The sequence below is a fragment of the Ochlerotatus camptorhynchus genome, unplaced genomic scaffold, assembly GCF_037179485.1.
Source record: "Ochlerotatus camptorhynchus isolate MF236.1 unplaced genomic scaffold, CSIRO-AGI_Acam_v1.1 ptg000014l, whole genome shotgun sequence".
NCBI lineage: Eukaryota > Metazoa > Arthropoda > Insecta > Diptera > Culicidae > Ochlerotatus > Ochlerotatus camptorhynchus.
The window spans coordinates 2,138,859-2,152,946 of record NW_027040506.1 but is presented as its reverse complement, the minus strand read 5'-3'; the positions used below and the strand labels follow the sequence as shown (position 1 = coordinate 2,152,946).

The following is a 14,088-nucleotide window of genomic DNA, read 5'->3' as shown; positions in this document are numbered from 1 at the left end:
AATTTCGTCAGTTGTAAAATTAGTTTTTTCTAAGTGTGTAGGCATCATTTTGTTTTTTTTTGTAACTCTTTTTTGATCGAAATTGAAATTAAATTAAATTTCTTTTTAATCAAGGTGCTCCAGCTACTACAGTAATATACCCGCTTTAATTGTTAGTAATTACCATAGGCATCATTGTTTACGTCTATACAGAAAACAAACGCAATACACAGTGTCCGGAAGTCAGACAAAACCTGAAAATCAACTTTAATATATATTTCTTTTAATGTTTTTCTCTTATTACATATACTTTAACTAAGAATTTTTAAACTAACCGAAAACTTAACTCCTTAATAAAGGTATACAAAAAAAAAATTAAAGAAAGTTGATGGATTTTTTTACTCTATGCTTCTTTAGGAGATTTTCAGCCGTAGGCTATTTCATCTCCGTATGATAGTTGATGGAATGAGTTCTTCTTTCCTTTATTTAACATCGGTCTCTGTTCCGCAATCTAGTGCCAATCACCGACGGACATCGATTGCCATCCATTTATGGCAATCGAATATGCAGGAAGGCAGCTTCCACATCTGCGTAGGATATCGCACCCATTCAAACACACATGGGCCGGGTGCAACGGCTTTACTTCCCTTCCGAAGGAAGACATGACCAGAGATTGTTATGCCTCAGAAAAATTCCACTGTCCTCGGCTGGGATTGAACCCAGACACCCATTGGGGAGAGAAAGCAGTCACGCTTACCACTACACCACCGGTGCCGGCTATGATGGAATGAGTTGTAGTTGATCAATTTTTGGATGATTTCAATAGCGTTTTGTTAAACATCCAATGCACCCTGCCCATTGGTTCAGTGAGGGTAGAGCGCGTTCTGCCAGGGTGGTCGAGGCAGATTTCATATGTGAGATATTCCCTTATAAACAAATACCATAAACGAGCTGTATAACGGATAGGAAAACTATCCCACAAATGGTTTGGATGATACCCCGAACACGTCATTAATATCTCTTGTATAATTATTTTTATTAGTGTTGTGAATTATTGTTATGTGAATTCACTTTAAAAAGTGCGTTTCATATTTCACCACATGCAGTTCCAAATAGCCTGAATGAAATGTGGCGCTTGCGAAGGTCACTTGAAGGTACGACATGATGGATCATTGATACTATTTGTTTTAATCACAAGTTAATACTTTTCAGAAATTAATTTAGATAGCATACTGAAAATGTGTTAATAGTTATTTAAAAAATTGAGTGTTCTTATAGCCATTCTGAACGACCATACCGTTGTGGTTATAACATAGCATTGCTAATAATGTATATAGGGAAAATAGATGTAATTTCGGCACAAATTCCCATAATTTGGGCCCATACATAAATTCAACAATCAACCAAATTTTCAATATCGACCAAAGATATCCAATAGTACCGTCCCAATGACGCGATCATCTAGATAAAATTAATAAATAGCAGGTTTTTAGCGATGGGCCCAATCTTAGATCCATAGGCCAACATTAGAGCCATTTCTCCTATCTATATCTTTTTCGGTACCATGGAGTCCGCAAAGTAAAATCGAAAAAAGAGCAGCAAAATGAAGCACATGCAATTTCGACAAGGGAGTGATGCTCGTTAATAAAATATCTGAAGATGGGCCTGCCTATTTTCCGCACTGGTGTTACGTTTTTATAACAGAGTTCAGTTATAACCCCTTCGGATACGGTTGTGTTTTAAGTTTGCTCTCTGTTTTGTGCGTGCGTTCGCTTTTGTAGTTTTCGGCTGCTTTTTGCGCTGGCACTCTGCCTCCCGAACGGGTATAAGTGTGTGATTGGTGGTTTTCTCGCTTTCTGGGAAGTTTTAGAATCGAGAAAGAAAACGTGATTCATCATAAAACAGCAAAAAAGGTTATCTTCCATTTAATTCCACTTAATTAATTTTGGTATCCATGACAGATACGTATTCCAACTACACTCAAGTAACAAATCTAGAGCTACTTGGCTATATTCAAAATTTATGAAGGTTTTATTGCAGCTGCAACCATTAGCTACAGCTTTATGACGGTCATATACAATGCAAGTCATGAAACATTCTTATAGCTATCTACAAAACCCCTATAAAGCTAATGAAAAATCCAACTGATGCTTATGCTATTTTAACTTATGAAAGGTTTTATGACTGCTTTGAAGTATAAAAAAAGTAATATGAATTGCCCTTATAAAACCCAAAAATAAATCCTTTTGTTGCTTTGTAAGTAAGCGCAATAAAACTAGTTGGCCATGAAACAGTTATTTTAAAACAATTCTAAGCATTCAGTTGCATCTTGTCAGAAATGTAAATAGGCGGTTTATTTTTACAACATAGAAAAGAATCAAAACTTTCCGGTTCTTCCAAGCGAAGCGCAAAGAAAATCAACAAAATTGTTAGCATGAGCATGAAAACATTTCGTGTATACGTATACGCGACGTAGTGTGCGTAAGAAAAACGTCAGCAATCTCTATAATTCTTCCGGTCTCGCTCGCATATACATGGGATGACACTGTCGAATCTTGGTCGAAATACATGGAATGGTGACAGTCCTAGGACAAAAAGGTTGAAATCACGCATAACTTTTCATAAAGGTTAATGTACCATTCAAAACTTTTCCAAATGTTTGTAAAATTCATTGGTTGCACCCGTAGAATAGGAATATACATTTGCCCTCAAATAAAAAAAATGAATTCAAGCTGAGCATTGCATTAGGTCCTAAGTAACATTGACAGATTCTCTTCGTCGACTTTCTCTTTGCATCTCCACGGACATGTAAAGACATTCCCAGGTATTTTCAGCACATAAATCGATAAAAGAAGCTTTTATCTAGCATCCAATACGACAAACACATCAAGAAACGGTTCTGTGAATAAGTTATTAACGAAAAAAAAGTCGACGAAGAGAATCGATCAATGTTACTTGGGACCTAATGCAAAGTTCAGCTTGAGTTGCTCTTGTAAAAAGAAAATAGTTCTCGTAATAAAATCATGCATTATGCTTTTCTGTTCTGCTTTCATCCTATGCACACTGGGCCAGGAATGCAACTTAGCGGAGCAAAATTAATAACTCCGAAACAAAGCATTTCCGCGACTTGGTGTCTTGGGCAAAATTTCTCATCATAATAAGCACCATCTAGCGATTTGGAAACTTGATGTCTTCGGCAAAGTTGTTTATCTTGACAAAATGAACAGCTCTTTCACAGACGTAAAATTCCCACAGTCTACTGGTTCCAAGTTATATGGAGTTAAAGAAAAAATATCGAAAATATGGTTTTTTCTTCCTGTTTCGTTTTTTTTGCTTACAACCATATAATGTTATATTTTTCTCTAATGCAAATGCATTAAATATATATTTTTTGTGAAGATGTCCGTGCCCAAAATCGACACACGTATTTTAGGGCAAACGTAAGGGTTGACCTTAATGTGTAATGGCTGTGAAGTTTTAACGTTTTAAGAAGAGTTGTTTATTTTATCAAGATAAACAACTTTGCCAAAGTCATGAAGTCTTCGAAACACAAGTTCAATGCATTAATAAAAGTTGTAGAAATAAAATCATGTTCCGCTAAAATGAAGAAATCAAAAAAAAAAAACACCAAAATATACCTTTGTCAAATTTTGATATTTTGTTTATCGAGTTTTGCTTAATTTTTGCTGAAAATGTCAGGTTGCAATTTTTTGCGCTTTGAGAGATATTAAAGTTCAAAAATTGTTTTTTTTTCTTTTCGTTTTTTCAACAATATCTTTGAAATTTGAAGCTTAATCCAGTATGTTTTTTCACAAAAGCTATTTATTTAATGTATTTGCATAAGAGAAAAATATAACATTATAAAGTTTAAGCAAAAAACCGAAACAGTAAGAAAAAACCATATGTTTGACATTTTTTTCTTTAACTCCATATAACTTGGAACCAATAGACTGTGGAAATTTAACGTCTTTGAAGAGCTGTTCATTTTGTCAAGATAAACAACTTTGCCCAAGACATCAAGTCTACAAAACGTCAGAGAAAGAAGTTAGATTGTGGCACCATCTTTGCGGAAGAGTTTTGAACTGTTTGTTTATGTCAATAGATGGTCCTTATTATGATGAGAAATTTTGCCGAAAACACCAAGTCGCGGAAATGCCTCGTTTCGGAGTTATTAATTTTGCTCTGCTAGGTTGCATTCCTGAACCCAGTGTGCAATGTAAGCATTAGACATTTTAAGAAATTGCGCTTGGTGTTTTTCTTGCCGGCTGTCCTCTGTCGCCATATTATCATTATGAAAATGCCATTAGCCTTGTAATAAAATCCAAGAAATTTCAATAAAATAATGACTAAATAAGAGATCCGAAATGATTTCCAGTGTGCATTGGTATGAATTTATGTATTGAGATCTATTTTCTGTAAAATTAAGGTGATTCCATCAAATTCATTTGATTTTTGGAACAATATTTTTTGTTAACTTGAATTATTTTGGAGGCGCATTTATTTAACGCTCAAATTATCTCAACAAACACGATAACATTTCAAACGCATATGTTTTGGAAGTTCTAAAAAGTCATATATTTTCTTTAAAATTTTCACTAATGTCGCCATGAAACAAAATTGATTGCATGGTGATCTTGACACCAACACTCAAACCTATTTTTACCGCAAAAGATTTCCATTTGGAAAAATCAACTCATGAACCGGGAACCAACGGCTTTACTTCCCTTCCTAAGGAAAGCGTGATCTGAGATGTTATGCCTCAGAAATTCCCGGCAGCGCCGACTGGGATTGAACCCAGGCCTGCTGGGACGCTTACCACTACACTACGGGCGCCGCTGCTCTTCAGAGTTGGAATCTTGTAACCAAACTTGGAAGCAGGGGATACTCTAGGGGAAATGTCGGATTCGGCAATACCTTAACCTATTATCGTCAGGGGGTAAAAACAAAGTTGGAGGGTGGTGTACAAGGCACGACCGCATTGTTGACGATTTTCTGTTGATTTTCTAGTCTGTACTCTGTATTTAACGGTTCGAACATTTTCGAAGATGACGTGCAGCAGGAGAATGCATACGATAAGGGTTTCTCAGTTTATGAAAGTGAAACGGAATAAATTTATCCCACCGTTAAGACTACAAATAGAACACAATTTATTTCCCTAACAAATTATTTGATTTTTGTATCATTTTGATGTATTTAGTGACAAATTGAATGCATGAATCATGGGTTACTCTCTATAAATTCTGTTACACTAAAAGAAACGACAAATGTATTGTTTCAGTGTAGACGGTAATTGTTAGGAGTTGTGGAGAGTTTGACCGTCAAGAGCGGAAACAGAGAGGAGACTAGGAAGAGAAAAATGATAAAAGTAAGAGTACTCGCGCGGTGAAGATGTGTTTTCTTTTCAATAAAAATAAAGATTAAATTACAGTCCATTTGCCTTTCTCCAGTGAGTATCCGAAGAACATTTTGGTCCTTCGAGCCGGATGTCGGATTAGTGGATGAAAAGACTTTATATTTTCGGTTCGTGAGTGAAACGAAAAAGATTTGACGCGAATTTCGGCGGTTGCGACGGCCGAATTGAATCCGATTGCAAGCATTGCGTCGGATAATATTTTACAATAAGTGCGGTTGTTGGAAATTGAATACTGTGCCTGGTTGTTAGTGGCTGAAGAAATAATCCGGCGACTTGCGAGTTCCGGACAAATGCTGCTGCTAACCAAGAGGCAGAATAGAAAAATGGAGGTCTAACCTCAAAAAAGAAGATTTCCAAGTGTGATGTTTTTGCGCTCTGGAAGAGTGAAAAGATCGTTGTTCCCGTCGACGCCATTTCTAACACCATCCCGTGGAGACAGTGTGCTACGTAGTGTGCGTGAGCAGAAAGACGAGCTTGAAAATCGGCAGAAAAAGAAAAAGATGGCGGAAAGTGTAGATGCGCTGAATCAGTGCTGCCAGGCGACACAGACGAAAGTGGAGCGAATTAGATCAGCAATTTTGGCTGCCGGTACAGATCACAACAAGTTCACCCATCATGCCTTGAAGCTGTACATGAAGACGGTTGATTCTGCCTATGAGGAGTACAACAACTTCCAGAACCGTATTTACCTCACGGATCCACTGAGGAGGGCGGAATTCGGCTAGAATTTGAAGAGCTGTACGAGTTTGTTCGAATTTCATTGAGTCAGATGATCCAGCATTTCGAGGACATGGAAAAGGCCGTTGCAGATGTGGCAGCTTTGGAGCGCAAGAGGCAACTTTTCGCCATGAAGTTTGCGAGTAGTGCAGTGGTAGTGGACGGACATGCTGGTACCAGTGGCGCACAGCAACGAATGCCACCATCACTGTTACTGCAACAAACACCGTTGCCAACTTTTGACGGTCGTACCGAACAGTGGCATAAGTTCAAGGCCAGATACTGCGATATTGTTGACCGCTCTACACAAGATTCCCCAGCGACGAAGCTCCATTATTTGGACAAGGCGTTGGTCGGAGAAGCGAAAGGGGCAATCGACGAACAGACTTTAAACGATAACAATTACGAAGGCGCTTGGAGAATTTTGATCGAACGGTATGAGAATCTCCCGATGGTGATTCATGGCCACGTCACGAATTTGCTGAACCTCAAACCGATGGCCAGAGAGTCGTCCCTGGAATTACGGACGTTGATCGACGACTGCACGAAGCGTGTGGAGTCCCTGGAATTCCACAAACTCAAGATGGATAAAATGGCAGAGGCCATTGTAATCACGTTGCTGACGTCGAAATTGGATCCGAGTACCCGTAGAAGCTGGGAGGCATCTTGTGAACACGGTAAGCTACCAATATTCAAGGATACGATCGCATTCCTTCGAAAGCACTCTCACGTTCTCGAGCGATGTGAGCAAAATGTCATAGTCACGAAAAATAAAGTTGCGACGTTCAGAACTCAGACGCCTTCTGTAACTAGTAAGACGCATACTGTGATGGTTGCGAAGGCGAACGATGGATGCCCCGTGTGTGGAACTGCTCATTCAATCGAAGCATGCGGACCATTCAAGAAGCTGAGTGTTAATGAGCGGTACACAAAGGCGAAGCAGCTGGGATTGTGCTTTGGTTGCCTACAACGAGGACATCGAACGACAACCTGTAAGACCAGTAAAGTGTGCCCAACTTGCACGAAGAAGCACCATGTGTTGATGCACCCAGAGGAGAAGTCTGTTGCGCCCGAAACTACACAACCGCCTGCGACAGGACTTGAGAAGAACTCCACTCAACCATTGATTGCAGCGAAGTGCACGATTCCGATCGAGCCAATGCAGACGAAACAGATTTTGTTGGCGACAGCTGTGGTGATGGTGTACGATTCCAGTGGGGAAGCGCACAAGTGTCGTATGCTACTTGATTCCGGAGCGATGGCGAACTTCATGTCAACTAGAATGGTGGAATTGCTGCGACTGCAAAAGGAGAGTGCAAATGTCTCGATAGATGGAGTAAACGGGATGAAGACCCTAGTGAAATACAAAGTGCATGCTAAAATGGAGTCCAGAACAACCAAATTCGAATCGTCGCTAGATTGCCTGGTTGTCCCTAGAGTGACCGGTGCATTGCCAGCATTGAAGATCGACCTACAGAGCTGGCACATTCCCGAGTCGGTGTTGTTAGCTGATCCATACTTTTATGAACCAGGTCGGATTGACATGCTAGTCGGAGCGGAGTTGTTTTTCGAAGTGCTAGAAGAGGGTAAGATTAGGTTGTCCCCAAATTTACCATTGCTGCAGGAGAGTCAACTCGGTTGGCTTGTTTCTGGCCCGGTAGCTGAAACTGCGGTGATAGACACTGTGAAGGTGTGTCATGCTGGGACTTCGGATACAGCCGACGAACAACTGTGTGAAATGATGAAGCAGTTTTGGACCATCGATGAGTTTGGAGGTGATGCGTCACTTTCGTCAGACAATGAATGCGAGTTGAACTTCCTGGAGAGTCATTGCAGAACCAAGGAGGGCCGCTATGTGGTAAAATTTCCATTCCGTGAAACCGTTGGAAAACTCGGGGAGTCCCGGAAACAAGCAATGCAGCGATTTATGGCGTTAGAGCGTCGCTTGGACAGACATCTGGATTTGAAACAGATGTACGTGGAATTTATCAACGAGTATCTGGCGCTGGGTCACTGCCGAGTTGTGCCGAGTGCTGAGTGCGAGAATCCTGAGTTTGCCTACTACCTTCCACACCATTGCGTGATGAAGCCCGCAAGCTCTACCACGAAATTGAGAGTGGTGTTTGATGCTTCAGCGAAAAGTAGTACAGATTTGTCGCTGAACGATGTGATGGAGATAGGGCCAACGGTTCAAGAGTCGCTGTTTAACATTCTACTAAGATTTCGCTGGTACAAGTTCGTTTTCACTGCCGACGTCTTGAAAATGTATCGGCAGGTCATGGTTGACAAGGCTCATCGGAAGTACCAGTGGATTCTGTGGAGAGACAGTAAGGAGCAGCCAATCAAGGAGTTGGAGTTGAACACGGTGACTTACGGAACAGCTGCTGCACCTTTTCTTGCAACCCGAGCGATTCTTCAATTGGCCAGAGACGAGCAAAGCACATTTCCAGCCGCAAGTGAAGTAGTTGAAAAATGTTTCTACGTCGATGACGTTATGACTGGTGCTGATACACTTGACGACGCAAGACAGCTCCAGAAGGATTTGATTGCACTGCTGCATAGAGGAGGATTTCAGCTTCACAAATGGTGTGCGAACGACGAGGCGTTACTGGAAGACATTCCTATATACGCTCAGGAGAAGCAGCTGGACTTCAACGACAGCGAAGTCAACGGAGTAATTAAGACACTTGGAATATTGTGGGATCCCTTTGGAGATGAATTTATGTTTCACGTGAACCCAGTAAGCGACTGCTCTGAAATTCCAACGAAGAAAATGGTGCTATCTGAAATGTCAAAACTGTTTGACCCCCTCGGCCTACTAGCACCAACAATACTCATCGCCAAACTTGTCATGCAGCAGCTATGGCAACACAATGTGGGATGGAATGATCCGATTCCGAAAGAACAGCTTCGAACTTGGAACCGATTCAGATCCGAGCTTTGTTGCTTGAATTCCTTGCGGATCAAACGGCGGATAACTGTTGATGACACAATTACTTTGGAGTTGCACGGGTTCGCTGATGCTTCCAAGGTAGCGTACGGGTGTTGCATTTACATTAGAAGCGTGAAGAGTGATGGGGGACAGCAGAAATTCAGCTGATTTGCGGCAAGTCGAGGGTCGCCCCGATAAAAGAGATACAACGAGACATCAAGGTGGATGCAACGCCTGACGAGATGACGATCCCGAGGCTTGAGCTATGTGCTGCGTTGCTGCTAGCTGAACAAATGGAAAAAGTGCGCGAAACCTTAGCATTAACAACCACAAAGGTTGTGCTTTGGTCGGATTCGAAAATCGTGTTGAGCTGGTTGAAGCAAATGAAGTCAGGTACTCCCGTGTTCGTTAAAAACCACGTAATGAAGATTAGAAAGCTGTTTACATCCACCAAGTGGCATTACATCTCGACGCAACATAACCCTGCGGATTTGGTGTCCCGTGGAGTCTTCCCGGCAGATCTAATGCGTTGTGAACAATGGTGGTCTGGTCCATGTGTGCTTCCTATTGCCGTCGAGGAGGAAGGTGAACTTGAGTTGGTGGAACCGGAAGAGGCTGAGCAGGTGTCTCTCCATCAAATTGCAGCAGTTGCCGTACCGCAGGAACTGATTGCTGGAATTGCACCGGAAAAACAGCGTGACCCGTATGACGTAATCCTGAACCACAGCAGTTATCGCAAGTTGCAGCGTATTTTTGCGTACGTTACCCGTTTCATTCATAACTGCAGCTTGAAGGGTAACAAGACTAAACGTAGAACAGGAGAGCTTTGCAATGAAGATTACAACGAGGCACAGAGAGCGATGGTGATCATTATGCAGCAGGTGGTCTTCAAAGTTGAAATCGGTTGCATTCAGACAAGGCAAGCAGTCAAGGGGAAGCTGCGAAACTTGAATCTGCTGAGAGTTGGCGGTCGCATACGGAACTCTGACTTACCCAAAGATCAGAAGCACCCGATGATTTTGCCTGAAAATAACCACTTTACAGAGATCCTCGTCGAAGCCTTGCATCGAGAGCATCTTCATGTTGGATTAAATGGACTCCTCGCAGTGGTTCGACAAAGGTACTGGCCAGTGAATGCAAAACGAACCATCCATCGGGTTTTGAAGAAATGTGTACGCTGCTTCCGGATGAACCCCAGAGACATACAGCAGTATATGGGAGACCTCCCGAGTTGTCGAGTTACTGCAGCCCAACCTTTTGCAAGAACCGGAATGGACTATGCGGGACCCTTTTTTATTAAGGTCGGACGAATGAGAGCAAAGGTGAAGGTGTACGTATGTCTGTTTGTTTGTATGGCCACCAAATCCATTCACCTCGAACTGGTGAGTTCATTGACAACTGATGGATTCTTGGCGGCGCTCCACCGGTTTGTTGGTCGACGTGGAAATCCAGCGGAATTGTTCTCCGATAACGGAACAAATTTCCGAGGAGCAGATCGAGAGCTTTTGGAGTTATTTAATTTACTGCAGTCGCAGATTTTGAGCGACAAGGTGAACGAGTTCTGCCAGCCGAGAGGAAAAAATTGGAATTTTAATCCCCCCAAGGCACCTCATCACGGAGGGATTTGTGAGGCCAACGTGAAATGTATGAAGTCTCATCTGCACAAGACTTTGAACGAGAGTTACCTGACATACGAAGAGCTGAATACTTTGCTGATACAGATAGAGAGCATATTGAATTCAAGACCACTTGTACAGCTGACACTTCTTAGTTGGACGAGAATTAATAGCAGTAGCAGAACCGCTTTACGAGGACCTGAAGGAAACGAGTCTGTCGCGGTATCAGCTGGTGCAGAAACGGATGCAGCATTTTTGGCAGAGGTGGTCAAATGAGTACGTGACAGGACTACAGAAGCGTAGCAAATGGTACAAGGATCCCACACAACTGCAGAATGGGCTGCTGGTGGTCTTGAAGGAGGATAACATGCCACCTAAAACATGGAAACTGGGTCGCATCATCGAAACGCATCCAGGAAAGGACGGGATTATACGTGTGGTCACAATCCGCACAAGCAACAACACGTACAAGCGACCGACGACACAGATTGCAGTTCTACCAATCGATGACTGCATGGATCAAGTGGAATCCAAGGCGAAGTGAGGCCCTTGCCTCACCGGGGGCAGGATGTTACACTAAAAGAAACGACAAATGTATTGTTTCAGTGTAGACGGTAATTGTTAGGAGTTGTGGAGAGTTTGACCGTCAAGAGCGGAAACAGAGAGGAGACTAGGAAGAGAAAAATGATAAAAGTAAGAGTACTCGCGCGGTGAAGATGTGTTTTATTTTCAATAAAAATAAAGATTAGATTACAGTCCATTTGCCTTTCTCCAGTGAGTATCCGAAGAACAAATTCTATTCTAACTCTTTTCTGAAATGAACTTGGTGGCCCTGAAAAGGGCCGTTTTGTTTCGCTGGTGATAAGTTTTAACCTCCACAATCATATCTTATCGGTAGCATTGGTGCTCAACACGGAAAACAAGATCGACGGAAAACAAACCAAAGGAAAAAATAAATAAATAAATATTAGGAATTTCCTCACTACGCGGCGCATGTTTGCATGTTTACTACAGTGCTTTTCATAGTGATAAGACCACTAATGCATTTCACGTTACTGGAAAGGAGGACAAATTTGAGCTTATTTCTTAGAGATTTGAATAGATTTTTCTCCTTTATTTTCCTTAAATCTTTGATTAATATTAGTTAGGTAGGTTCCGATTCTACACTTTGTAGTTTCATTTGTATACCAGTGATCATGTCATTTTAACCTAGGGGATGAGTACTTAGTGGGGTTAGGTTTTTGATAAGTCTTTAGTGGGAATGACACTGATGAAGACTGCACATTGTAGTCGAAATACGTATCTGTCATGGATATTAAATGGAAGATTACCTTTTTTTGCTGTTTTATTTAAGCATTCCGCTAACAACCTAATTTCATTACTTCAAAATCTTAAGGACCTATGAAATTTAATTAATCTGGATAGTAATATTTTTTTTAATAACGGATTCTAAAAACTAATATAAATATTAGGACTTGATTTTTACAGTTCTCAAACTTGAATACAAAATTGAAGATTGTGGATTACGTTACATTCATGGATATACAAAAATTTAATAGTGTAAAATTTCGATGGAAAAATCTAGTCTACCCAACTGCGCCGAATCGAATTTAATAAACGTGCGCCCTTAATCCACTGTTAATCCATCTCAAACGAACAGCAACAAATTATCCGTCATCATAACATAACCTCGTACACGAAACACATTTCGCCATCTGTAACACTACCTTGCGCAGTGATCTTGATCTCCAAAGGGCTACCGATTCACTTGTGGGTCACGTTCATTGGTCTTTATCTCTGTTTCTACACTTCTGCAGGCAAAACTTCTCAAGTTGCTCCGCCGCCGACTCTAAGCAACATGCATCCTGACGTGTAGTACCACCCGGACCGGACAGGTTGCTGCAACATAGAAGAAATGGGTCCATAACTCATCACCCCTGAAGACACTCAACATCTCCCAGTACTAGGGCAACGCAACGGCAACAGTTAGCAGTCCTCCGACGACGGCGGGCTGAGATGCGATTAATTTTAGTCATATTTTTGAGCCCACCGCGCGTGCAACCTCGGAAACTGACCGGCTGAAAAACGAGACGCATGAGGATGAAACAACGCGCTCATCTCAAAATGAACCGACCTGATGATGCAGAGAGGGTGGAGGGGTGCGCACTTGAGAGCGTTAATGAAATACTACTAGCTAACGAAGGTAGCCGCTACTTTGCTACACACTTACGGCTGCCATAAAGTGCCATAAATTCATAAAGCAGAGCGACCGACCGACCAAACCCACCCCTCCCCGCTAGACCTACCCCACTACCATTCGACTGCCAGTCAGTCTGTTCATGAGCAATAGAAATAAAAGCTTTCTTCTTCAAACACAAGCCCGTCTGCGGATGGCCTGGGAGGATGGAGGATCAGCACCCGTAGCTTGTGGTCCGGGGAGTGTTTGGAAATTTAGCGCTTTGGATCGCACAAAACACATGTTCGAACAATAAGATCTTACGCGTGGTACAACTAATAACAAGCACTCTCCTGGTCGGTTGAAGACGGTACTCGACTGCTCCGAAAAGGAGAGTACTTTGCCAGAGCAAAGGAGGGGACCGACTCTGCTGGGGAAACTGGGTGGCTCAGACACAGGTCGTCGTTTTTCGATGGAGCTACTGTTCAATCAGCGAGCTACAGAGCGATCTCCGCACCGTTTAAGCTCTCCGTATGGGACGGGAAGATTGATGGTGTAATCTCGGTTGCTGTCACAAAGCCGTAGAAGAGCTTGACCACCAGGTGAGTGTTGAAAGGTTAGTGCTCTTTAAATTATGCTAGGTGATTGGAATTACAAAACACGTTTAGGATCTCCGGTGGTGTTGTAACTCGGTGTTGTTCGAAATCAGGTCGACGAGCACCATATGCACCAGAACGACCGGCGGCTCACGACTTGAGCGACTTTTTACAACAAAGAGGTGACCCAGATATTTAAATTTCACTTCACAACTGGAATTCCCTAATCAACTAACCCCAACTGTCCAAAAGCTTGTCATTCTGTTTCGCGTGAAAGTGATCGCCATTATTGGTAATTAGTGCCACCAGAACAAAGAAGCTACAACCATAACGACGAAGGGATACATCACGACTCCTCCGCTTGGGTCTTAATGACATTCTTTCCGTTCCAAATTAATTTGCTCTTCACCAATCAATCCACTCGACTTTCGGAGCATTCACTCACGTGTTGCACTCGACGACGACAATGGCCGCCAGGGGAGCACCTGATTGGTCGCGTGTTGTTGATCGAGAGGGTTCATCCACCAGTTTGTCCTAATTACCCGCGATGGTCCTACAAGCGGATCTAGAGCGCAAAAAAAAAATGTCAAGGAAATATGCTCGGGCGCGTGATTTCTCTAGCGTTTGGACAACTGGTACGATCACTGGATCGAGTTCAG

The 14,088-nt window shown here is 42.2% G+C and overlaps 1 protein-coding gene across 1 annotated transcript; it reads left to right on the top strand.

Moving 5' to 3' along the window:
- The first annotated feature begins 6,161 nt into the window (after positions 1-6,161).
- Positions 6,162-11,201, top strand: LOC135701162 (uncharacterized). The gene is made up of 3 exons (XM_065221880.1): positions 6,162-8,849; positions 9,377-9,788; positions 10,813-11,201. The coding sequence occupies exons 1-3, from the start codon at positions 6,162-6,164 to the stop codon at positions 11,199-11,201; spliced, it is 3,489 nt and encodes a 1,162-aa protein (XP_065077952.1).
- Positions 11,202-14,088: the final 2,887 nt, after the last annotated feature.

Bases quoted from the DNA above. Each gene is read 5' to 3' on its own strand.
- LOC135701162 (XM_065221880.1), top strand. From the start codon at position 6,162: ATGATCCAGCATTTCGAGGACATGGAAAAGGCCGTTGCAGATGTGGCA. The intron at 8,850-9,376 runs GTAAGCGACTGC...ACAACCACAAAG, and splicing joins TTATGTTTCACGTGAACCCA to GTTGTGCTTTGGTCGGATTC. The intron at 9,789-10,812 runs GTATTTTTGCGT...GACACTTCTTAG, and splicing joins CAGTTATCGCAAGTTGCAGC to TTGGACGAGAATTAATAGCA.